The sequence below is a fragment of the Desmodus rotundus genome, chromosome 1 (assembly GCF_022682495.2).
Source record: "Desmodus rotundus isolate HL8 chromosome 1, HLdesRot8A.1, whole genome shotgun sequence".
Lineage (NCBI taxonomy): Eukaryota > Metazoa > Chordata > Mammalia > Chiroptera > Phyllostomidae > Desmodus > Desmodus rotundus.
Window position 1 is genome coordinate 1305502 of NC_071387.1, and position 24668 is coordinate 1330169.

Here is a 24668-nt window from a genome sequence, read left to right on the forward strand (position 1 = left end):
AGAAACGGCTCGCCCAGGCTCCCCCAAGGCGGAGTGGTGATTAGAAATCACACGCAGGCCCAGAACCTTCTGCCACCCACAGTGGCGCCTGGGCCCTACCCTGTGCTTCCTTTCCAGCGCTCGGCTGCTCATTCGCTCCCTCCTGCGGGAAGCCTTCGAGGCTCCTCCTGTGAGGTCGCTGGGTGCACCCTGTGCCCCCCCGCCCCCCGCCCGTGGCTCGGACAGCCCCACCCCAGCCCCAGACCGTCTCGCCCGGTGTTGTGATGACACTGCCGCTCTCCATGCTGGCTCTGGGGTAACACCCAGTACGCCCCCACGCATGATGGGGAAACTGAGGCTCAGAGAGCCAACGCTTGGTGCTGAGGCCCCCGAGGGAGCCGCGGGGCCCAGGAGCGGCCCCGGGTCTGACTTAGGCGCTGGGCTCGGTCCGGCCGCAGTCCGGCCCCGGGGAGGACGGAGCACGACATCGGCTGCCTGGAGACCAGCTGTCAGGGCCGGGGCCACCTGGGCCCAGCCGATCTCACTGCACTCGGGGCTCGCCCACCTGCTGCAGGGCTGGGTTGTGGGAAGAGTGGGGTGAGGACCCGGGGTCCCCTTCCTCCTTTCGCCGCGTGACCCTGGCCTGCGTCTCCCTCACGAGCTCCGTAGCTGCGTGTGGGCATGGCCGCCGTGCGGGACAGCATTTCCGCTGTGCGGGAAGTCCTGGGCAGCGCGGGCCCAGGCCTGAGGTTCCTGCCGGCCCATGGGCAGGTGCGGGGCCCAGGCAGCCTGCTTTCCCAATAGGCCGCAGCAACCGACCTGGCCGGCTCTGGGCAGAGCGAGACCACCCACCCCCGGGGCATGTTGGGCAGGACCAGCCTCTGTGGCCAAGGATGGTCCCTCCCGCAGCGGAAGGTTCGGCCTCTTGGCCCCCGGTGCTAAACGTCAGCAGCACCCTGTGTGACCACCAGCGATACCCCCAAATGCCCTGGTGGGAGACACTCCTTGGCTCCCCCAGCTCGGCCCCCGCCCACCCCTCCCCTCAGAGGAGCCCCTTTCACATGTGCACACAGAGCCGGGGGAGGGGCAGGGCCTTCTAAAAGGCACTGGAGACCGTGGACAGTGGCCTGGGTCTCGCTCACCCCCCTCCCCATGCCTCCCCCAACTCCACGCTCCCCGGCATTTTCAGGAGCTCCTTGGGTGGAAGGCAGCCCGCCGTGTCCCCTAACTCCCAGACCAGAAGTCGTAGCAGGGCACTGGGGAGCCTCCTGTGGAAGGTTCTAGACTGGAACCCGGGAGGCCTTGCTCTTTGCTTCTGACCGTCAGGGGGCTGCACCGTGGCCCCTGGAGAAGCCGATGAGGCCGCCCAGAAGCCGCCCTCGGGCACATTTGCTCACAGACACAGGCTGGGGCCTGGGGTGGATCCGGCACCACTCGAGTCAGCCCCACGTTCCCCGGCGCCTCCGGTCCTGGGTCTCACACCAGCCGCCCCTCTCCTCGTCTGGTCTGAGACACCTGTGCAGTGGGCTCGGGGAGCGAGCTTTAACCAGAAAGTGCGGCTGCCTCCGGCTGAACCTCCCAGGGTGGGGGCGGGGGGACACTGCGTCACACCAGGTAGCAGGTGGTGGCCATTAGACCAGGAGAGGGGGCGCGGTGGCCAGCAGGGACAGCCTCGCTGGGAGAGCGACGTCAGTGAAAAGCCTGGTGGGGGCGCGGAAGTGAGTCCCCCTGGGCATCTGGGGAGGACCCTTCCGGCAGAAGGAATAGCCCAGCCGAGGCCTGAGGTGGGGCGAGCCCGAGGCAGGTGAGGCGTCCAGGGCGGCGGCAGCAGGGGCAGAGGTGGGTGGGCTCTGGAGGCAGCGGGAGGCTGAGCCAGTGAGATTCGCTGGCCACGTGCAGAAGAACGTGAGAGAGGACAGGGACAACCTCTTGCGGCCCTCCACACCATGCCTCCTGCAGAACTCGGGGCGCTGACCTCCGGCCGGGGGGTACCCATCTTCCCCCCCCGGGCTTCTATGGGGGGACCTCTGCCCTCTGCTCCTGCCCCTGCTGATGTCTAAGCTTTGTCTGGGGCTCCCACCCTGTCCCCTCCTCCCTGAGACCAGAAACAATGCCCTCAACAGCTGGGGGCAGGAGAGGGGGAGGAGGCAGCTATTTAGGGCCAGGGCAGCCCAAGTGCCTGGGGCAGCCAGGGACAGTCACCCCCGGCCACCATGCCCTGTCTCCTGGCCCAAGGGCAGAAGGGGCTGGGTGAGTCTCCAGATGTCTAGAGGGTTAGGGGTTCATGTTCATTTGTGGGGGAGCCTTGGGCTGTAAGCCTCAGCGGGGAGGTGGCGGCGGGGTTGGGGGGGAAGGCTAGAGCTGAGGGGGGCAAAGACAGGACCGGCGGCTCACGCTGGGAGGGCTCCGGGGCCACCGGGCCCAGGGCAGGAAGCCTGGCAGACAGCCCAGCTGGCCTTCCTTCCCGAGGCGGCTCTCCTGTGTCTTGGGGTATAGTCCCCCTGGCACCCGGCTCATGGTGGCCGGGCTCTGCTGCCCCCCATGGCCCACAGAATGTCACATGCTCTCTCGACCACACACCTGAGGGGCTGCTTCAAGCTCCCTTCTGAGTGACCCAGAGCCGCCGCCCTGGCAGCAGCAGGGGCGGGAGGCACCAGCTGTCCTGAGCAAGGCCTCTGGTGTCTGTGTGCATTACCCCACGAGGTAGGATGAGGGGAGAGGCGTGTGCAGGGGGTCCTTGCCAGGCAGGAGCCCCACTGGCTCATCCGCTGGCTGGGGCAGTGGGCGGGAGCCAAGCCCACCCTCCCAGGTCACAGGGCAGGCCAGGCCTGCCTGGACCCCAGCACGGGACCAGCCTTGTCCACAGACACTGACATTGGCCCTGAGTGCCAAAGGCGCTCACTGCCACTTTCCTCTGCTCTGCGGGAGGGAGGTGCAACCCCCACCCCCGCCCACTGCATGTGAGGCCTCGGGGAAGCGAGGGTGCGGGGTGTCCCCCCAGGCTTTGCATTGCCAGAGCCTCTGGTCCTCGCTCAGGGGATGGCACCTCGTCCCTGCCAGTGGGGTCCCCCCCCCACCCCCGGTCACCATGGAGCCCCAGAGGCTGAGCGCCGGCCTGGCTCTGATGCAGGTGCCTGTGCTGGGCACCCGGACGTGCGCCCTGCGGCCTCTACCAGCCCAGTGTGGCCAGCGGTGGACACCAGTTCAGGCCAGGGCACAAGAGCTAGCGGGAGAGATGGGGAGGCTGGGGCCTGCCCCCCAGCCCTCAGCCTGACACTGCCCCACCCTGAGCTCCAGGCACTGCTGGGGGCACACGAGGCCCCTTTCTCCTCTCTCGGCTTCCAGACAAGCTCCACCCAGTTTGCCCGGGGTTCCTGGCGTGGTGCTTGTTTTGTGCTGGAACACTCGCAGAACTAGATACGGGGACAGGTGAGGAAGGACAGCCTGAGGTCGCTGGTGGCAGAGCTCTGGGGGGGGGGGGCGCTGTGCAGGCGGGTGAGGGGCAGGGCGAGGCGGGGACCTTCCTGCAGCAGTGGGATGCAGCAGGGGAGCTGGGAGGCAGCCCAGGCCCTCTCCGGAGGGGTCGGGGCTGTTTCCCCTCAGTGAACAGCAAACACCCAAACGGGGGCAAAACCAGAATTTCTGTCGCTGGGCTCAGCCCCGGAGGAAGGGGTCGGAGAGGAACCGAGGCCGGACCTCGCTGTCTTCAGCGCCCCCCAGAGGCAGCCTGTGGGATGAACACGTGCAGCCCAATCCAGGCTCTGCAGCCAAGTCACAGAGCAGGAGACGCAGGCCAGGCTGTCTGGGAAGCAGCTTCCCCTCCTCCTCGGGCCCCGCGGGTACACTTGGCCTCCCCAGACCCCCCGCCCCTCCCTGTGCCGGAGCCGGGCCGAGGTGAGCAGGGGAGGCTGGCGAGGGCCGGCACTGGCTCTCCAGAGACCATCCACCACGCACACGTGTTCCTGGGCTGCAGCTTTATTAGCCTGGTGGGTCCCGGCACAGCCCAGGGCAGGGCTGCGAGTGTGGGAGCCGCAGAGGGCGGCCAGGCCCTGCCCTTTGAGTTTGTCTGTGGGAACCGTGTCCTCTCTGTCCCCCGAGCATCTGTCACCCTGCTGCCCAGAGGCCCACGGGTCCCTGGGCATGACCTGTGCTGCAGCTTTGCTGAGGCCGCCTGGCCCCCCGGCTGCCCAGTGGTGGAGGGAATCCCGCTGGGGGCAGGGGCAGGGCCTGGGTGTGTGGGCGGGGTGGCCGGACACCTATGGGGGCAGGCGGGGCAGGTCACAGGGCAGATGACCAGCAAAGGGGAAGCAGGGGAGTCCTCCCCTCTTAAGGCTCTGTGCGAGGTCCTTCCCCTGGGTGACAAGGACAGGAGCTGTGGCCTGTCACACAGCCAGGACAAACGCCACCCAGGCAGGAGGACTTGGTCAGGCTCTTACTCAGAGCCCTGAAGGGGTTCCCAGGGAAACGGATGCAGGAGAGGGCATTTCTGCCTGCAGTGGGGCGGGGGGGGCGGGGACTGATCCGAGCCCCCCGCTCCCCCCCAATCTCCCGGCTGGGAACTCCCAGGGGGCAGCAGGGGCTTTCTTTCCAGACTTCGTGCCCCCGCCCTGGGCTCTGGGAGACCAGCCATCCTGACAGGTGGCCCTGATCAGGGGCGGGCCGGGGCTGTCTGGCCCTTGCGCTCTGCTTCTACACTGCGTAGAGGCAGACGCCACTCACCACCCTGCCCCGCCCTGATTCCGGAGGCACCTGGAGGAGCCTCTTTGCCACCCTGCGTTTACACTGGGCTTATCATTGTCACCCGGCACCTTCTAAGAAGCTTGTCTGGTCCCTGAGGTCAGGACATTGAAGGTCTGTTGGGGGGGGTGGGGGGGGCTAGAGATCACCTTTTGGTCAGTGACCACAGGATGGCCCTTGGGGTCGCTTTCCACCTTTCTGTCCTCATACGTGGGAGGTGAGCAGGGAGGACCGAAGCTCTGGCCGGGGACCCGGTCCGGGGGCCCAGGGTGCTGCAGGCTCCAAGGGAGTCGGGTGGGGGCGGGGTGGGTCTCCACACCCATCAGTAGACCCCCTTCACCCTCTTGTTGTCGGGGTCGAAGGGGGATTTCAGGTGAGCCCGGGCGGGGTGGGGCACCCCCATCCTCTCCAGGCTGTAGTCCCCACTCTTCACGAAGTCCGGGGAGACCTGGGGGCACAGGAGGGGGGACGCTGGCACACGTTACCTCTGATGGGTGCGGGGCTCCCACCTGCCTGCTCCTCAGGAGCAGGACCTCGGCCCTGCCTCCTCCCCTGCGGGTCCACCCGTCATGGGGCTGAGACCTTCTCGGAACTGAGGAGCTGTGGGAGCGGGGAGACCGCACCTCCACGCCCCTGCGTGGGGCCCGGCAGCGACGACACCCAGGGCCGGGCCATGCGGAGGAAGTCTGGGGGCTGTGCTCTGGCCGTCAGGGGCCCCTCAGTCCTGACAGCTCAGGGCCGGGTGAGAAAATGGAAATGGCGGCAACCTGGGCCAGGAGGCGCAGACACCTGACACAGCAGGCGACCCAGCGTGGCATGGGTCCCAGCTCACGCACGCCCCAGCCCCCTCACAGGGCCAAAGGACAGGACTCACCGGCCCACCGCTGGGGTCCCGGATGTAGCCATAGGCAAGGGTCTTGTCAATGGCGAAGCCGAAGTCAGCCCTGCGCACGTGGCCCACCACGTGGCCGTCCCTCCAGATGGCCTCCAGGCCGAACATGGGTACTTTCCTGCAAGGTGCCACAGAGAGAGCTGGGACCCCGCAGTCCCTCCCCAGGGGAGCAGGCCGGGGTCCTGGGGCTCTTGCCCTGAATGGGTGCACCCGGCCGGGGTCTGGGTGCCTCCTGGCCCCGTGGACGAGGAGCGGGTGGAAGGAGGTTCTGTAAACACGTCCTCGTCCCCTTGGGTGTCACTCTGTGCCATCTCGACAGGCGGGCCCCGGCTCAGGAGCCACCGCCTCGCCCAGGGCCCGGAGCGAAGGGGAGGTGTTCTCCACAAACCCCAGCTGGCATCCAGGCCGCACCTCTCTGAAGCGACCTCTGCCCTGCCTTTGCCCCAAACCACAGCGGCGCAGCTGCCGGGGTGGTGGCCTGCAGAGACCGCCTGGCAGGAGCAGGAAGAAGTCACAGGCCAGTGACAAGGTGACAAATCCCTGCTCACCCGCTGTCTCCACCCCACATTTCTCCTGATGCCTCGCTGGAAAGCTGGCGGTCAGCTCCAGACCGACAGCCAGGGCCTCACTGTCCAGGGGACGGCTGCTGCTGGGCCTGCTGCTGCCTGAGCCGCAGCAGTGCTCGGATGCCGGGGCCCTGTCACCCAGAGCAACTCGGCCCCAGGGGAGTCCAGGGTCCAAATCCAGGGACATGTGGGCCTGGCTCCCAGGAATGAAACTGAGCCCCGTGCTCAGAGCCGACCCTCAGGGGGCAGCAGAGGGGTCTGTCCCCAGAGATGGGGCTCTCCACACCTCTGGGGCGTGGCTGGCCTGAGCCACCCTATCCCTTGGCACTGGTGGTCTCCTTACAAGAGGGATGGTGGCCCCAGCCTGGCTCTTCCCATACTGTCCCCTGTCCCAGAGGGACATGGGAGGTCCCAGCTCAGTGACAGAAGCCGGCTGCAGGCAGGGTCACTGTCCCCCGGCCTGCTGCCTGGATCCGCCCACCAAACGGTGGCTCTGCAGAATCTTTCTCCTTTAAAGTCTGCACCACAGGAAAGCATCCCCAAGGCCCTGCGCACCCCCCTCCTGCTCAGACCCAGGACCACGGGGCACTCACTCGTCCACGGTGAAGCACACCAGGCGTCGGCGGAGGCCCGCGGCCCGCTGCTGCTCCAGGGCCTCGCGCCCCAGGAAGGGCACGGAGGACTTGAGCTTGCAGGTGAAGGCCAGGCCCGCCTCCAGGGGGCTGTCGTCAGGCCGCAGGTCTGCGTGCCAGTGCCGGTAGCCTGTGCGGAGGGACACCCGGCTCAGGGCCCCAGCCAGACCCCCACCAGCCGACCAGCCTTCGCACCACGGCCGGGGTGTCAGGAGAGGGCTGCCGGAGGGGCCCGGGAGTTCAGGGAACAGGACACCAACTCCAAAACCAGCCTGGCCCGTCTCCGGTCCCCGTCTGAGGGCGGGTGTCAGGGGTCACAGCTTGGGGGGTGCTGGGGTCATGGGCAGTGGGGGCCATGAGGAAACGGACCGTGTGGGGGTGCCAGGGGGCCTCTCTGCCTCCAGCAGGGCCGGGCCACCCACTGGCACCCCTCGGACCTACGCTCACCCTTCTCGATGCTCAGGGAGTCGATGGCCCGGTAACCCGCGTTGACGAGGCCATGCTTGGCGCCCGCCGCCATCACTGCACGATACACAGGTACGCAGGACGGCGCTGGGATGTGCAGCTCCCAGCCCAGCTCCCCGACGAAGGACAGCCTCATGGCCCGAACCTGGAGGGACGTCACAGCTCACTCAGCTCTGGTCAGACACCTGGGTGGACCCCCTGCCACTCACGGGCGGCAGTGCCCGGGCCTGGGCTGGCTCGCCTCCCAGATGCCCCCAGGAGAGTTCCCAGGAGCACCCTCTGAGAGGAGGGTGCCTGGGCCTCCGCTCTTCTAGGCGACTGTGCGAGGGTCCCGGGGCCCCCGACACGAACGGTCCAAACTCCGTGGCTGAAAGCAACAGAAACCTGTGCCCTCCCGGTTCTCGGGGCTTCACGTTGGGCATCAAGGTGTCGGCCAGGTGTGCCCCCTCCACAGGCTCCAGGGAGGGCCCCTCCTGCCTCTCCCAGCTCCTGGGCCCACCAGTCTCTGCCTCCCCTGTCACTCGGCCTCTCCTGTGTCTGTCTCGTCTTCGTCTTTTACCAGGGCCCCGTCAATGGACTTAGGACCCAGTGTCCGGCCTGGGCACGGGCAGCTCGGCCAGGGCAGCCCGTCTCTGGGTGTGTGCCCCTCCCACCTGCGTCTGGGGCACCACCAGCCGGTGGGACTCCCGTCCAGTGGCCTGGGACTTAGTGCGCACACTGGCCTTGGCTGTGTGTCACGTAGTCACCCAGCAACGGGTGTTTGCTTCCAGACCTCCAGGCAAACCCCAAACCCACACGGCCCAGGAGGGAGGCTGGAGCGCTCCGCCCGGGGACATTCAGCTCAGTTGCTGCTCCCGGAGTCCCCCCCGGAGGAGCTCCCGTGAGGACCATGTGGCCCAGGGGAGCAGGGCCACGCTCCCGAGTGCAGAGCCAGCGCCTCCAGCGGAGACCTGTCCCGACCTGGCCGCGTTCCGAAAGCTCTGGAAACATCACACATTTACGCTGAGTGCCATTTGCCCCCACCTCTCAGGAAACTCAAAACTGACACAGAAAACACACCGTTGACCTCTTCTGGCTTCCCTGCTGCAAGCCGCGGCCTGACAAAGATGGCCTGGCAGCACCACGCCGGGTTTAGGCAGCCTCGGGCTCTGGGCCAACCTCATTCTGCAGCAGGAGAGGCCTCCCAGACGCTCACCCATTGACAGCCCAGGACTGAGCGTTTGGTCAGACACACAGGCCCCAGCTAAGCTGCCCCTGAATGCAGGGGAGTTCAGGGGTGGGACGAAGCCCCCGCCCCAGCTCCCAGAAGCCCAGCAAGGTCAGGGTGCTACGGCGGCTGATGCCTCAGCACTCCTCTCGCAGGCCTGGTGTGCAGAGGGGCTGAGTGACGCCCCCTGAGGGAAGGAAAGAGGCAGGAGTGGGGGACCCCTGCTTCCCAGCATAATGAGGGAGCGAGTTTGGGGAAGTCCAGGTGCCTTTCTGAGATCGCAGGGCCGCTGCCCCTCAGGACACTCAGTTTCCTCCGTGGAAGCAGTGGTGGCAGGGAGTCCTCACCTTGGAAGGGGAGCGGCCACGCACGAGGGCCCGTGGAACGTGGGTTGTCTGGGTCGGCCTCTCCCGGCCTCCGTGCCGCATCTGGTCAACGGGCGAGGCCAGGGCCTGCGCCACAGTGTTGGCCCGCACCCGCGGCTGAGCGGACTTTTTCAGCAAGCCCTGAGGAGACCCTTGTCGAAAGGAGCCCCGCACGGGGACCACAGGCAGCGGACGGAGCCACAGAACCGCGGAGGGCCGTCGGGAAGGGCTTAAACCAGGTTTTGCTGAAGTCCCTTTCTCACCTAAAGAACCCCCGATGCCACTGGAACTACTCGACAAACTCAGCAAGGCTGCGGGGTGCGACATCCACACAGGAAATTGGTTGTGCTGCTTCTAGACACCAACCACGAGCACCCGACAAGGAAATGGATAAACACACCCACGTGCAATCGCACCACAGCGAACAGAGTGCTGAAGGGCAAACCCGGCCACGGAGGTGAGAGGCTTGCGCACCGAACACCACGACACTTCGCTGGGAGGTGGAAATAGGTGGAAAGATACCCCACGTTCACGGCCCCGGAAGCCTCACTGCCGTCACAGCACCGATACCGTGAGGCCGTACTCAAGGGCCATCCCTGCCGAAATCCCACTGCGTTTCCCCAGACAAACCCATCCTGAAATCCACACAGAATCCCAAGGGACCTCGAGTAGCCAAAGCAATCTGGGGACGGCAAACAAAGCTGGGGGGCCCCGCGCCCTGGTTTCAAACTTCCTACGAAGCTGCTGCCTTCACAACAGCCGTGGGATCGGCGTACAGCCAGACGAACACGCCGACGGAACAGGAAAGAGAGCCCCGAAATAACCCCTGGCGTCTAGTGCTGGAAAGCAGAATGTCCACGTGGATGGCGTACCCAGCTGACCTGATTAAGAAACGAGTCAAGGACTAGACTAGACACTTCTCCGAGGATGGCTTACACATGGCCAGGAGGCTTAGGAAGAGATGGTCCATATCACTGAGGTAATTAGAGAAAAGCAAACGAAAACCACAGTGAGGTACGACCTTACCCCCCTCAGGATGGCTCCAATAAAACAAGTACCCGCCCAGGAAACAGCCAGTGCCGGCCGGCGCGGAGAAATCGGAGCCCCCGGGCACAGCTGGTGGGAACGTGAAGGTGCAACTTCTGGGGAAAACGGGACAGTGGCGTGTTGAAGAATCACAAGGGACACTACCAGATGGTCAGCTCTTCCATTCCTGGGTGCACTCCCAGAAGAATCGAAGGCAAGACCTCAAGTCGGCAATGGCACACCTGTGCTCACCGCGGCATTAGTCCCCGTAGCCACCGAAGCCACCTAAGTGCCCTCGGTGGGCGACAGAGAAACGCGCAGTCACCCTGCGGAACCTCACTCAGCTGTTAACAGGAAGTGCACCCCGACAGCCGCTGGAACAGGACGGACCGGGAGGGCATGATGTTGAGTGAGTAGGTCCGTCACGGAAGGACAGATTCTGGGACTCCGCGTACGGGAGGGGTATGAAGCAGTGGCGCCCATCGGGGCCGAGGGCAGAATGGCGGCTGTTCGGAGCTGGGGGCGGGGGACAGGAGCTGTTGGGTGAACGTGGAGTCTCACGAGTGTAGGACGGAAACGGGGGGACCAGCTGCATGTCACCCCGTGCTTCAGACTGGCTCCGGTGACTAAAGGAAAACGGAGCACCGCTTTCTCTGAGAGGGGCATCCACAGCCCAGAGAGGTCGTGTGCCCTTTCCTGGTGGCCTGGGTGCCAGGAGAGAGGGAGCGGGCTCAGTCACAGGGCCTCCGAGGCAGAACACGGGCTCGGATCAGCCCTCCCCTGGGGTCCGGGGCCCCGAACCCACAGGACCGGGGGGAAAAGCAAGTTAGTGGTAAGTTCAGAGAATCTGAATTGCTCCTAACCCCCCCGAGGGCTCCAAAGACCTCCTTGATTCTGAAAATGTTGCACTGTGGGTGCGCAGTCTCTCCCCGCGGTCAGGTCGACAGGCGAATGTGTGGTGACGATGGTGACGATGGTGGTAATGTGGTGACGATGGTGACGGTGGTGATAATGTGACGATGGTGACGATGTGGTGATGATGTGGTGGTGGTGGTGGTGATGGTGAGTGGGGTGGGATGATGATGATGATGGTAAGGGTGGTGACTGGAAACCAATTTTCCAAGAATAGCAATAAAAGGTGTGATGCCCAAGACACATCTCACAGACGTCACCCTCTCTGAGGGCCTGAAAAGCTCCATGGAAACTGTCCAACCCTAGGGGTGCCTCCCCTAGCCTTCGGAACGCTGGGTGGGCCACAGACCCTGCCGCGGACGCTCCCCAGGGGAAAGCGCACCTTCCCCACAGGCCTGGCGCTGGGCCTCGAGCTGCTAATGCAGCTACGGGCCGGCCCCAGAGAGACGCCACCTGCACCCACAGAGAGCGGCAGGGGCTGCAGACTCGGACGCCAAGCGTTCCTGCAGAGAGAGGGTGGGGCTCCACCCTGGGGGGCCCTGGAGCCTCTGAGGCACACACCCAGGGTCCCTCAGCACCACTGACCTCCTTCCCAGAACACTCTGTCCCTGGGCTCACAGCGAGGAGACGCCACGGGACACCCTGAACGGTGGCGTATGCGCCCCGCTGCCCAGGGCCACGGCGAACGTGCGCGGGCTGGGCACAGGGATGTTTCGGGGGGCGGCGGCCTCCGTGCTTGTCTGCAGGGTGCATGTGGGTGGCAGAGCCTTCCACCCGGAGTGACTGAACCCACAGTGAGGACTTCATGACGTCAGGAAAAAAAATTCAATTTCTTTTTGACCTGAAATTAATTTCCAGGAGGAAATCACTTTATCGCCATGTCTGAGGCTGAGCTTCCAGCCCAGCGCCTGCAGCTGTGCAGAGGGGACCCTGCCCTCGCTGAGGTGCCGGGAACAGCACGTCAGCCTCCGTGACCACACCAGGCCAGCGTTTCCCTCTGGGAACCTCCGTGGCCGCGAGGCCAACGTGTGGGAAAGCAAGGACATCTGGTCAGTTGGCTGCCGGGGGGACAGCGTCCCCCCGCCCTCTGTCCTTCCTCTAGGAATGCAGGGTCGTGGCAGCCTGGGGCCGGTCCAAGCCGCTCGGAGAATTATTGCAAGACAACAACACTGCTCAGCTGGGGACACGGCCCAGCCGGGCCGCCCACCTGCCCCACGGCTGTGAGCCTGGGTCCCGGCGGGCAGCGGCAGGCGCCTGCCCACCCACCTCGGGCGGGGCCGTGGGTCTGGGTGCCGGCGCTCGCCGTCCGCACACCAAGACCTCGAGGCCTTGCCGACTGCACGGGCGCACATTCCTCTCCTGCATCTGGTTGGCCAGGATCCAGTGATCTCCCATAAATACTTGGCCCGGCCCCGCTCTCCGGCCCCAGCCTCTCTTCGCGTTGAGGGAGCGGGCGCCAACACACACCGCAGCCAAGACAAGATCTCATTTAGGGGAACATGAAATCCCCCGGATCCAGGAGAGTTCGGGACGTCTGCACAGGCTTGTGGGACAGCCCAGAAAGGGTTTGAGACATTGTCTAGCCGTGGCCCTACAGTGGGGAAACTGAGGCCTGCAGAGGCAGCCCCAGGGAAGGCCGGGGCAGGGGTGGAAGCCAGGCCTGCTGGCTCCCACCTCTATCGAGTATTGGGGTGACTGTGCCCCCCGAGCCCTTGGGCTCTGTGCTGACCCAGCTCCCACCCCACGCGTGGCAGTGCCATCCAGAGCCCCGATCTCGCTCAGTGCCGGGAGCCAGCCAACGCGCCCGGCGTTAACTCAGAGCCAGGCTGGAGGGTGGGGGCGGGGGGGCAGAGGGGAAGAGACAGCCCGGCATTGGCCATAGGACCCTTCCATTTGGGATAAAATGCCAGAATTCAGGGAGGACCTCGACTGGCTGAGCAAGAGTGGGTGGTGCAGCAGAGAATGCTGCCAAGCTCTCTGCTTTTGTCCCCTCCCGTCCCCAAAGGCCCAGGACAGCACTAGGAAGGACAGAGAACATGCCAAACCCACCACAGATGGCCCGGAATGGCCGTGTCTGGGGCCCAGTGCTGAGGACTCTGTCTTAGGTCAACAATAGGGTTGTGGAAGGAGCACCCTCGGGGGAGGCCCATCCCAGGGACCCTCCAGGAGCGGAAATGGCCCCAGTGTCAATCTGCCAGCACGGGCCGGCTGAGCAGGGATGATGTGGCAGTCAGCGTGGCTCACGGGGACAGTTAAAAGGGCAAGAAACCAAGCGCAGTGTCTCGAGGGGGGGAAGGGCGTGCACAGCCGCACACGGGGGCACCCTGCCTCTGTGGGCACAGTCAGTCAGTGGTTGGGAAAGAGGATGGGAGGAAGCACAGCGGAGCCCGAGTCCATCTGTCCGTCTGTCCCTCTCTCACAGTTAGGGTTTCCCCCACTCGTCTTCCTTTGACCCCGTGTCCCCGCCTGTCACCCCGGGGAGAGATTCGTTCTGTTGTCTGTCTGGCTTCTGCTTCCGCCAGCCGGGCTCCTGGGCCCCGTGGGTCGAGGTGCAGCCAGACAGCCGCGGCCCAGCCTGGGGAGGCAGCCAGGGCGGCTGTGGAGAGAGAAGCGTCCCCACCTGGTCCACTCCCCCTCTGACCCCCGAAACCACACACGGGCTGAGCGGACTCCAAGCCTCGCTGCTCCCCATCACCTCGCACACCAGTGCCCGTGGCAGACAAGGCCGGGCAGTGCAGCGATCCCATGGGGGCAGGTGGGCCCCTGCAGCCCGGGGTCAGGCTGTGTTGCTCCCCCAGAGTGCCCACCCTCTCTGGTCCCAGCAGGCAGCTTCCCACCAAGGAGGCAGGAAGTAAGCTAGACAGAGACCCCCTCCCCCGCTTCCTGCTCCCCCAGCACGGCCTCAGGAGAGCGGTGGGAGTGGAGCCCAGCCCGCCCCCTGGGCCCAACCCGCAGGCAGCCCTGCCTGTATCTCCGTCCCTATCTGGCGGCCTCCCCACCGAGGACGTCATCGAGACACCGTGTATTTGCCAACAGGACCCAGACTTGCCCCGACCCCAGATGACCCTCTGCAGGCCAGCAGGGGTCCCCCCAACGTGCATGTGAGATGAGAAAAGGGCCGTCCGCCGGTCCGTCTGCCCCACCCATCCTTCCAGCCACACCTACCTTATTGACACACCTTCGAGTTCTCCTGGCTGGGCGGCCTTGGGTAGCCCAGCCGTCCTCCCCCTGCTCGCCAGGAGGCAACCCGTTCTCGGGATAACGTGGACCAACCGTGACCGCCGCCAGTGTGGGGGCCACCCCAGCCAACGGGTATCAGACAGCAGTGTCAGTCCACAGGTGACTCTGTCCCCTGGGGGCACCCCCTCGCATCTGTACACATTTGTGGCTGCCACACAGGGGAGCTCCTGGCGTGGGGCGCTGGAGGACCAGGATGCTGCTAACCGCCCTGCAGTGCCCAGCGCGGCCCCACCACAGAATGTTCCAGAAAGTCCACAGTGCTGCAGCTGAGCAGCCTGTGATGGAGGAGCCTCCACACTGTCCTGAGGACGCAAGGAGGACCCACACGTCGTCGTGCCCGCAGCAAACGGTGGCCAGTGGGACTCTTCCTGCCTGCCCCTCCCCTGGGCCTCGGAAGTCAGAGGGAGCGCACGATCCCCCCTTTCCAGCAAGGACCCCGAAGCCCAGAAAAGGGATGTGAAGATCCGGAGCTGGACCAGAGCTCTGGCCCCAGGGCCTCTGAGGGTGGCTGTGGGGCGGGGGGCGGTGGCGGGGGAGACTGAGGCTGCTTTCCCGGCAGAAGCTTGAGACTGAGCCCCAGGCACCGGTCGCGGCTCAGCTGGTGCCAGCGTGGACCCGCCAGCCCTTGGAGGTCCGGAGGGCCGGGTGGGCGGGATTGTGGTCTCTACTTCACTGTGGGGACCAAGGTCCTGGGAGGCAAAGGGACTTGCCAAAGGGCACTGGGTTCCCGAGTCCAACCCCAGGTTCACTCCTCACAGTGCGTGGCTGCCACCCACACCCCGGAGGGTGGCTGGAACCTACCAGGTGCCCGGCGGCTCTCACCAGCTGGTGGGTGGAGAACGGGAAGGCCTTGTCACTCAGGTCTGCGTCGAGCACTTCCTGGAGGATGGCCCGGCTGCAAGCAACACAAAGTTGGTCGGATGGTCAGTCAACAGCTGCTGGCTGGGCACTCCTGGGTCCATGCCCTGCACAGGGGGGAGGGGGACAGAGCGGGAGGAGTCCGGTCCTCATGGGGCGGACAGACAGCGGACGCGGCAGCCGTGAGAGCCCACAGAGGCCGGTGTGCACCACACACAGGTGAGAACAACGGGGCAGCGGCAGCCAGACCACAGACGCACCCTCAAGGGCACCATTCCGGTGGGGGAACCCAGGCTCTGGACGGCTATCTATGCATCTCACCCACCCCCACCCCACAGGGGCTCCTGAGGGCAGGCCCTCTCCTCACCTGCCCCTCCCTGCCGTGCCCCACAGTCCGGTGCTCGACAGACTGCCGAGACCTCCCTGTGTCCATGACAACCTCCACTTCCTGCGTGCCCTGCCCCTTGCCTCCATGCTGGCCTTGGCTGCCTCCTCCTGCACCCTCCCCACTCCCTCCCACTCCCCGGACCCTGCCCGTTGTCATTTTTCAGGTCTCGGCTCAGCTGTCACCTCCTCTAGGAAGTCCTCCCTGACTCCCCGAGTCTGGGTCAGGTGGACCTACCAGGGTGCCCCACAGTGGCTGTACCCCCACTAAACCAGGGGCTCTGTGCCCGGCACAGACAGGGTGCTGGGTAAACAGACTGAGAACAGCCTGACCTTGCACCGTAGGGTGCGCTCCCCACTGGGAGGAGATGGCCCCCCACTTCTGTCCCTCAGGGGATCCCCAGGGTGCTGGGGCTGCAGGGAGGCCGCCGCGCACCCTCATTCTCATGCCCACGCCGGCCCAAGGGGCAAGCACGTAGCATCTGGCCAAGATCTTTCCACAACCACCCCTCCCCCTTCCCAGACCCAGGTGTAGCCACCTCACAGAGCCCGTCCTGTCTGAGGCCCCAAGGGGGCCTAGGGTTTGAAGGGGCTCAGCCGCACCAGGGGTGCCCCAGCTCCGGGCCAAGGGGGCGAGGAGGGGCAGCAGGCACCAAGGTCTGCTGAGCTCCACCTGGGGAGCAGGCGGCTGTCCCTCCCCTGGGTGCCAGCAGGTGGCGCTGGAGGGCACGTGTTCTGGGCCAGAGATTCCAGTTCAAGTCCCAGCTCCTCCACTCACCCTCTCCCACCCCAGCCCTCCCTCCCTTGCTCCCTGCTGCTCCCCGGGGCAGTTATACCACCTCACGGGGGCCCTTGCAAGAAATCAGCAAGAAAACACATGTTAATAATTATGACTGATATTTACTTCTGTGCCTCCACCGGCCACCTGTGGCCACTTGGGTTAATTAAAATTAAAACCTCTGGTGGGGGAAGCTAGCCCCGTTGGTAGCTTTGCCTGAGACCCCTCCTGTGCGAGGGCCTTCCCGCGGTGATTCCTTGTGGGCGGGAACATCCACCCACGCTTACAGAACGGAGTGAACCAGTGGATGGTCCGTCCTGTCCTGTCCCGGGGTCCGGGGGTGTTTGGGGAGGGAGGAGGGGAGGGCGGGCGGTGGCTTCTCAGTGTAGACGCCACTCTCAGCCCGGGGAGCCGGAAGCTCCGCCCACTGCCGGAGGCGAGCCCCATTCTCAGGCTGTGTCAGTGCCCCCAAAGACCCTCACGGGCCCTTTCGGGACCCCCGAGGGCTCGGACTCTGGCTACTGTGTGGTTCAGTCCGATTCTCACACGAAGGGTTTTCTGATCGGGAGCTTTGGAAAGGATTTGTCCGGAATGGAGTCCCTGGTCACCAGGTCACTAAGCTAACGGGACACCCCACCCGGGGCCAGTGAGGGGCTCTGCTCGCAGGTCCCAGAGAGCGGGGCTGGGGTCAGGGCCCCAGGTATGCCCAGGTGTGTGGCTCCCCGCCCCCTCCTCACCTGGCTGGGCCCTGGATGCTGATCATGCCCAGGTCCTCCGAGCAGTCGATGAGCTGGCACCGGAGCCTGCGGTCCTGCAGCACCGTGGTGACGTGGGACCAGCTGTGCTGCGCCACAGCCCCGCCCACGGCCAGGTAGAAGCCGTCCCCTGGAAGAGAAGCACCAGGCTGGGGGCTGGACTGGGGGGCGGGGGACGGGCAGCAGGGCGGCCTGCTCTTTCCTCGAACGTCAACGACCACCAGGGCACAGTGACCAGCCCCGGCCCCCAGGGCCCTAGATTTTCACTGCCCACAGGACACAGCATGGGACCGTCACTGGGGCCGGGCGGGGGACCTCCTGAGGGCTTTTCTGGGAGAGTCCGAGGCTTTGGTCACTTTTCTTTCTGTCTACGAAGATTTCATTTATTTACTTTAGAGAGAAGGGAAAGGAGGGAGAAAGAGAGGGAGAGAAACACTGATGTGTGGTTGCCTCCAGGGACCTGGCCAGAAACCCAGACCTGTGCCCTGACTGGGAATCAAAACGGCGACCCTTTGGTTCTCAGGCCAGTGCTCAATCCACTGAGCCACACCGGCCAGGGCTTTGGTTACTTTTCAAAAAGGCTCCTGGTGCAGGAAAGTGTAAGAGGTCTGAGCACCACCCCCCGACCGGGGCCGGGCGGCCCCCACACGTCTCCTTTCCTCTCTGAGCCTCGGGTGCTCGCTGGCTTCCACGTCACTGCGCGTCCCCACACACCCCTCCTCCCCGTCCCCCACCTTGCCCACTTCCGGGGAACCGAGGCTCGGGAGGCTGCTCTCCGCCCTCCAGGCAGCGCCAGATTCCCACTTGGTTCCCGAGAGTGGCGCAGAGGCCGGCCGTGGAGCCCGCCGGCGATGGTGACGGAGCCGGGCCAGCGTTTCTGTGCCCTGCGTTCTCCCCGGGGTCCCTCTGACCTGTCTCCACGGCTACACATGACCTCTAAGATGGCACCCAGGCCTGGGCCCAGGCCTCCACTCTCCTGGGGGGTGCAGGCCAAACAAAGCCCCCACCAGCCCTTCTCCAAACCGTCCCCGCTGACCTCCCCACGCGATGCTGGTTCTCTTCTCCGCGCCCGTCTGGGTGGCAGCTCCTACCCATCCTCCGAAGCGCAGGCCAGATGCCACCTCCTCCAGGAAGCCTTCCTCATCCCGGCTCAGCTGCTTCCTGTGGCCTCCTGTCACCCTGCCCATCCAGCCCCCACGTTCACCCGGTGTTCTGACGGACTACCCCGTGCCCGTCTGCCTGGACAGTCCACAGTGAGGTCCCCGAGGCCCCTCCGGCCGCTCAGTCCCCAAACCATGGCTGAGGGGATAGTGAGCGATGGTTCCCTGTGTTAACTGGGTGCTGGCTAAGCCCACAGCTTTCCTGGCTCCCCCATCACCCACATGGGAGGGAGGCCCCCCAGCTTTACATGCCCCCAGGAAACCCGTCCCCAAAGCTCGCAGCCTCGTGTCCACCGGCAGCCTCTTGTCGGCCAGGGCTACTCTCGTGACACCGAGTTCAGCAGCCACCTCCGAGGCCCAAGGGTCCCCACCAGCCCTCAGCCCCCAAATCAACCCCAAAGGACCCCGTGGGAGTGAGGCAAGCCTGTCCCACCACCACCACCCCACAGAAAGGAACCCCACATGGCCAAAACCTTCCTGTTTGACTTTGTTGCTGGGTCCCCGGTGCCTCAGCCTGACACCCAGGGGTGCCTAGGAGCAGTCACTGACCGATGAGCCCCCGCTTCTGGCCCTGCCTCCCTCTCCCAGTGCCATGGCCTGCCCCGCCCCCAGGGCTGAGCCCACAGGGGATGCCAGGCCTCTGACCCATCCAACTGAGACCCTCGCCTGCAGGCAGCTCAGGGAGGCATGCGGCAGACACCTTTCTCCTGGGCGAGTCCAGTGTGGGCCCGTCCTGGAATACCCTGCTAGGTGTCTTCTATGGACCTTCCCCCGGCGGGAGGCTGGGAGTGCGTGGGGGCTCAGGGAGCCAATCCAGCATAGGAGCCCACGGCGGATGGGAGCTCACGGCTCCTCCGAGTGGGAGGCAGAGCTGTGTCCCACCGCCCACGCCACAGCCACTCCACAATGCCACGGCCGCTCCGCGATGCCACGGTATGGGCGGGTTTGTCCAAGACGCGAGGGCTGAGCGCTCGGAGCCCCCGCATCACTGCGCCACAAGGCCCGGGTTTGGGACCCCTGATCGCCCAGGCCCTGACCACGTGCGGCGGGCACAACTGGTCGCAGAGCAGGGCTGGGTGGCCCGGCCCGGCCTGCCATCGGGGGCCACCCGTCACCAGAGCAGGGCTGTGGTCACTGCGTCGCTGTGCCCGAGGGGGCAGCACTTACCTTCAAAGGCAGGGGCGAGGGGCATGGCCTCGGGCCCGGGGGCCAGGCGGCTGACGGTCAGGTCGCTCTCGGTGCCGCCGCGTGTGTTCAGCATGCAGGTGTACACGGTGGAGCCTGGGCGGGAGGAAGACCGGGTCTGTGCTGGGCTCAGCACGGGCCCCACACGAGTATCTGGAGAACTGCATGGCAGGTGCCATGGGAAGACCCCGCGGCTTGGTGATGCCACCATGCCTGAGTGGCCTACAGGGGGGTGGGCAGGCCCCCCAGCACTGTCATCCCCCAGGAGGGCCACCATGAAGGGAGGCCGTATCATCCCCGGCCTGGGCATTGGAGGTGGGGGCCCAGGGCCAGGCTGGGGACAGGGCCATGTGCTGCGGCCCAGAGGTGACAGGGTTGGCTGCCACCTGCTTCCAGTGCCCAGGGCTGTGCCCCCGGAGTCCTGCCTGGTGCTGAGTGCGGACAGGAGCGAGGAACGTAGCCCAGCCCAGACCGCCTACCTGGGGGGCGGCTGACGTCGGCGGAGAACAGCCAGTCGGCAGCCTTCCTCGCGTCCAGGCCCACCAGGTAGAACTTGCCGAAGTAGGACATGTTGAATACGGCCGCGGCCCCCCTGCAGGCCAGGCACTCCTGCTTGATCTGCAAGGGTGCGGGGGGCGCGCTGGGGGCTCTGAGGTGGGCCGCACCCAGGAGCGTGGGGCGCTGGGGCTCTCTGCTGCCACCTGCCCTGAGCCTCCCCTGCGTCCCCTCCAGCTCAGACACCCTGTGACATTCTCCTCAAGCACAGGGGACACGCCCAGGGCCATTCTTCGGCCGTTAACCAGACGCAATACTTTCAAAAGGACTGAAATCAGACAAGTCTCTCCTGCGGCCACAGTGGAATCGCAACAGAAATCTAGCAGACGGACGTTGGAAAATTCTCAAATAGGTGAAACGGAACAACACGTTCCTCAATGAGCAGGAGATCGGGGACAATCACGAGGGGATTAGGAAACACCGTGAGGTGGGTGACAACTAACCCCTGACGTGTGAACGCGCGTGGGGGCGACCTTGGGTACCTGTCAACACCGATACTCCAGAAGGCGCGCGCTCCGAGCGGGGCCTGGCCTTCCACTTTGAGAGGCCAGGAAAGACAAGCAAGTTAAACCCAAGGCAAGCAGAAGGAGGGAAATAAGAGACGTGGAAATGTGCGTGACAACACCACCGAGGGAGTCGCTCGGCCGACCGGGTGACACGCGTGTGCAGGGCCCACAGCCGCCACCAGGCTTGACAGGGATGTTCCCGCGAGCCGAGCCATGAGACAGGGCCCCTGCTCTGCCACCACCGCCCAGCACGGCGTGGGGCGGGGGTCGACCCAGGCAGGCCATTCAGGCAAAAAGGAGGAATCAAAGGCACCTGGACTGGAGAAGAAGAGGTAAAACTGCCCCTGTGTGCAGATGACAGGATCTGGCATCTAGAAAATCCTAACAAACTCACTGAAAAACGAACAGAACTCACAAAACACTTCGCCAGGCCCGCAGGTTACAAGGCCAATATATAACGACACACAAAACTATTGCATTTTCACACACGAGCAAGGGACAGTCAAAAATAAACTTAGCCCTGGCTGCTGTGGCTCAGTGGACTGGGCGCTGGCCTGCCAACCAAAGGGTCGCAGGTTCGATTCCCAGTCAGGGCACATGCCTGGGTTGCGGGCCAGGTCCCCAGTAGGGGGCGTGTGAGAGGCAACCACACATTGATGTTTCTCTCCCTCTCTTTCTCCCTCCCTCCCCCTCTCTAAAAATAAATAAAATCTTACAAAAATGAACTTAAGCAAATAATTCCATTTATATCAAAGAATTTTAAAATGCTTATGAATAAATTTAACAAAAGAAATCTTCATTTAAAAACTAAAAAAAAATGTTTAAAGACTTCGTGTATTTATTTTGGAGAGCGGGTGGTTCCACCAGGTCAGCACACGCCTGGTCAGCACATGCCTGTGCCCTGGACGCTGGGGTACCTCCCCCCCCCGCCCCCACTGCAGACACACAGCCCTTTACGGAGCTCCTGCTGCCCCAGCGACTCCGCCTACACTGCTGGGCCTCGACCAAAAGCAAAGCAGCTGCTGGGGCTGCCTGCTGTCCGCCAGGCCCAGGAAGTTGCTGGCACTGAGCGCGAGTGGGCCCGTGCGGCAGTGTGTGGGCCGCACGCAGCCGGGGAGCCGAGCTGGCATCCCCTCTGAGCTCCCGAGTCCTCACGGGCAGAACAGCTACAAGCCTCAGAGGCTGCAGGTGCAGAGGTGCCACATGGAGTCTTGTTCTGTCCCCAAGAGGCACAGCGGGGACCCCAAGTGTTACATGCAACATGCCTCCCACTCTGCTTCGGAAGGCGCCCCTCCGAGGCCTTTGATGGGGCTTCCCCACAGACACTGGTTCTGGGGTTCCTTCCTTTGGGGCGGCTGCAGAATTGTGAGACTCAGCACAAAATGAAGTGTGGTCCTTGTTCAAAAGCACTGAGTGTCTCCAGGGGTGACTACAGGGCACTGCTGGGCCAGGGGCCCCACATGTCTGCACAGGTCAGGGCCCAGGATGCTGGCCTTGCTGCCTGGCCCTCAGGCCCTGTGACGGACCCCGTAAGCGTGCTTCCCCTGGCTCTGGGGACCCTGGGCCTGGTCCTTGGCCCCCCCCACCCCCGACAGAGAGGCATGAGTGGGAGCCAGCCACCATCACGGGGCAGCGATGCTCCACTTAGTCCCGCTTCCCAAAGTGGCAAAGATGCTGGCCTGGCACTTCCTACAAAAGCTGCCCGTGAGCCGCCCCTGTGCGGTGCAGACTTGGGGGGAAGGCCCAGCCCCCAGGATCTCGTCACCTCCACCCCAACAGGAATGGGGAGCCAGGCACCTGGGAGAGGGGCCGAGAGCTGCCAGGCGCCCTGTCAGACCAGCCTCACCTGGCCACTGGTGGAGCACGAGGGGCAGTGGACTGGCCCCAGACCACGGACCTGCCACGGCTCGGCCTGCTCCGTAGGGGCTGCAGGGAAGCCCATCCGAGTGAGGCCGCAAAAAAGAGGAGGGCCTCCCTCACAAAAGCTCTCGCAGCCCCCAGGGCAGCTCCCAGTGCGGGACAGACAGACGGAAGCTCGGGGAGGTGAAGGTCCTGGCCGGAGCCGCACGGCCAGACCCCAGCCCAAGTGGTGAGGTGGCCCTTGAGCCTAAGGGCTGGCTGAGTCTCGGTGCCAACAGAGGGAGCCACGTGGGAGAAGAACACGTCACCCCTTTTGTCCTAGAAACGGAGTCAGCCCCAAAAAGGGGAGACGGGGGATAGGATGGAGCAGGGAGCCTGGGCAGGGGCCATGCTGGCCAGGAGGGCCAGGCCTGCAGACGTCGGGGACAGGGAAGGGAAGGAGGGGACTCCACTACCTACCACGTGGTGGTGGGGAGGGAAGTCGAAGGTGTAGTCGTCCTCCAGCAGCCGGCTGTAGGCGTAGTCCTGGTGCGCCCGGTGCCCGTAGGCCCCGTAGTAGTCGTAGTGCAGGACCTGGGGGAGGGGCACCGTCAGCGAGGCCCCACCCTCCGCCCTCCTTCCCACCGGAGACCGGTCACAGGAGGACGAAGGCTGTGAGTGTGTTATGGACACAGGCGGTGGTGGCGGTGGGTTCGGGCGCACCAGAACCAGGCGCACAAGTGGCGCCTTGGTCACCGTGCCGCTGGGTGGTGGGTCTTGGAGGGGGCTCCCCCGGGGGATAGGGCGGAAACTGGGCAGCCTCACAGGGCAGAGGCCTGGGCGGGTCGGCTGGGACCTCAGGGCCACCGTCACTCCACACCAAGGCGGTGGGGAGGCCAGGGCATGGGGGTGAAGGAGCTCACGGCCCAGTGCCACGCCAGAGGCCATTGCCATGGCGATCCGGGATGAGGCCTGCTCTGGGCCAGGCCCTCTCCTGAGGAGAAGGGTCCTCTCTACAGGTGAGAAAACCGAGGCACAGAGAGACCAAAAGTCATCCCATGTCACGATGAGTACAGGCCAGAGCTTGGCACAACCCCAGGGGGTGGGGGGTCCCCAGAGGCTGGTTCCTTAGCTACCACCTGTCCTAACCTTTCCTGTCCGGCTCCTGCTGGCAGAGCCCCTCCTCCCCCTCCTATTCCACTGGCTCACCTGGGAGGGTGGGAGCCAGCCCATCAGCCCTACCCAGTCTCTCCTTTTCACAGATAAGAGTTAAGTGAGAAGTTCGGTTTCAATTGGGGGTCTTGGAGCCCAGGCCTCTGGGGAGGGCCCTTTAACCAGAGTCCCGGCAGGGAGTCGGTCCTCCGCCCAGCCAGGTTCAGCTCCCCAAGCCCCTGAGGCCTCAAAGGAGCACCCCAGCCACTGCAGCCTGGCCAGGGGTCAGGATTTGGGGGTTCATCTAGTCACCCAGTGCCCTGGACTCCCAAGATGGTTCCAGGTGGGAGCCTGCCCATCTTGGGGCCGAGGGGGTGTCCCCGGTTCCCACTCCAAAGTCCTCTCCTCTCCCACAGACTCGCAGGGGAGAGGGACGCCCCGGGACAGACCGGCTGGAAGGCAGGCGGCTCTGCAGGACACTGCCTCGGCCATCCTCCGTACGGGTCCTGTCCCAGTGGCCTGGCCTCCGCCTCGAGGGGCAGCTGCTCCACCTGCTGGTCTCGGAGCGCCCTGTCCCCTCCACTCTCCCAGGTGACCCTCACCCAGTGGCTCGCACCTCAGGGGGCCTTGGGTCTCCACAGGCTAACTGGTGCCCAGTGAGGCTCTGGGACCCCAGGCAGAGGCCATCCGGGAGCTCTGGCTCCCGGCTCCCTGGCAGGGGCCCAGCACATACCTTGGGACGTGGGCTGCTGGGGGACAGAAATGGGCTGGGCTGGAGGGGGTCTGGCAGAACACAACCACAGGGAAGCGATTTTAATTCGCTCAAACCAGGATCAAATATGGCTCCCTGGTCAGGATGAAAGCGTCTGATCACCTGCCCCTGAGGACCAGCCCCAGGGGCTCAGAGCAGGGGGCTCTGACTTCTCTCTCTGGGGCCTGGGTCCCCAGGAAGCCCGGACACTGTGAAATCCCCGCTCACACAGGAACGCACGGAAGGCCCACTTGTCTGCTCGGTCCTCCCACTCACATAAACTAGCACCGGCAGCTGCCAAAAATACAGACACAAAATTACAAGAAGCTGCTCTAATTTCTCCGCAGCTGCTGCTCCTCCGGGCGCCTGTTTGGATCGGGAGGCCTGGCCCCTGTGGGGGCTGACAACTGTGGGGAGCTCTGCAGAGGGGGCCCCCGCAATCACGGCAGATGGGCGGCAGGTCAGGCTGCACTGGAGGCGGGAACGGCAGGACGTGCAGCCCCTCAGGCAGGGGCCGGGGGGAGGGCAGGCATGGGGGCGCTCACCGGAGCTGGGCCTCCTGGGTGGAACCATCCCGGCCGCTCCCAGCCGTGTCGCTCCTGGAACACGCAGCCCCGCGCCAGGAGCTCCTGGGACAGGGGGACAAGCACCCTTCACACAGGGTCAGGCGCCCTGTGTAGGGTGGGCAGCCACCGGGTCCCCCACTTCATACCCAGCCGAGCAG

The 24668-nt window shown here is 65.0% G+C and overlaps 1 protein-coding gene across 13 annotated transcripts in view; it reads right to left on the reverse strand.

Moving 5' to 3' along the window:
- Positions 1 to 3941: 3941 nt before the first annotated feature.
- SARDH (sarcosine dehydrogenase) overlaps positions 3942 to 24668 on the reverse strand; it is a 39534-nt gene continuing 18807 nt past the window's right edge. For 11 of the 13 annotated variants that reach the window (XM_053919000.1, XM_053919002.1, XM_053918994.1 and 8 more), the window contains 10 exons: positions 24490 to 24573; positions 22522 to 22635; positions 19621 to 19759; positions 19124 to 19237; positions 16779 to 16926; positions 14823 to 14916; positions 7254 to 7416; positions 6768 to 6936; positions 5591 to 5726; positions 3942 to 5164 (listed from right to left, as the gene is read on the reverse strand). In XM_053919000.1, the coding sequence (XP_053774975.1) occupies positions 5039 to 5164; positions 5591 to 5726; positions 6768 to 6936; positions 7254 to 7416; positions 14823 to 14916; positions 16779 to 16926; positions 19124 to 19237; positions 19621 to 19759; positions 22522 to 22635; positions 24490 to 24573 (1287 nt within the window). In that variant the 3' untranslated portion in view covers positions 3942 to 5038. The other 2 variants (XM_053919027.2, XM_053919028.2) reach the window with 2 other exon arrangements.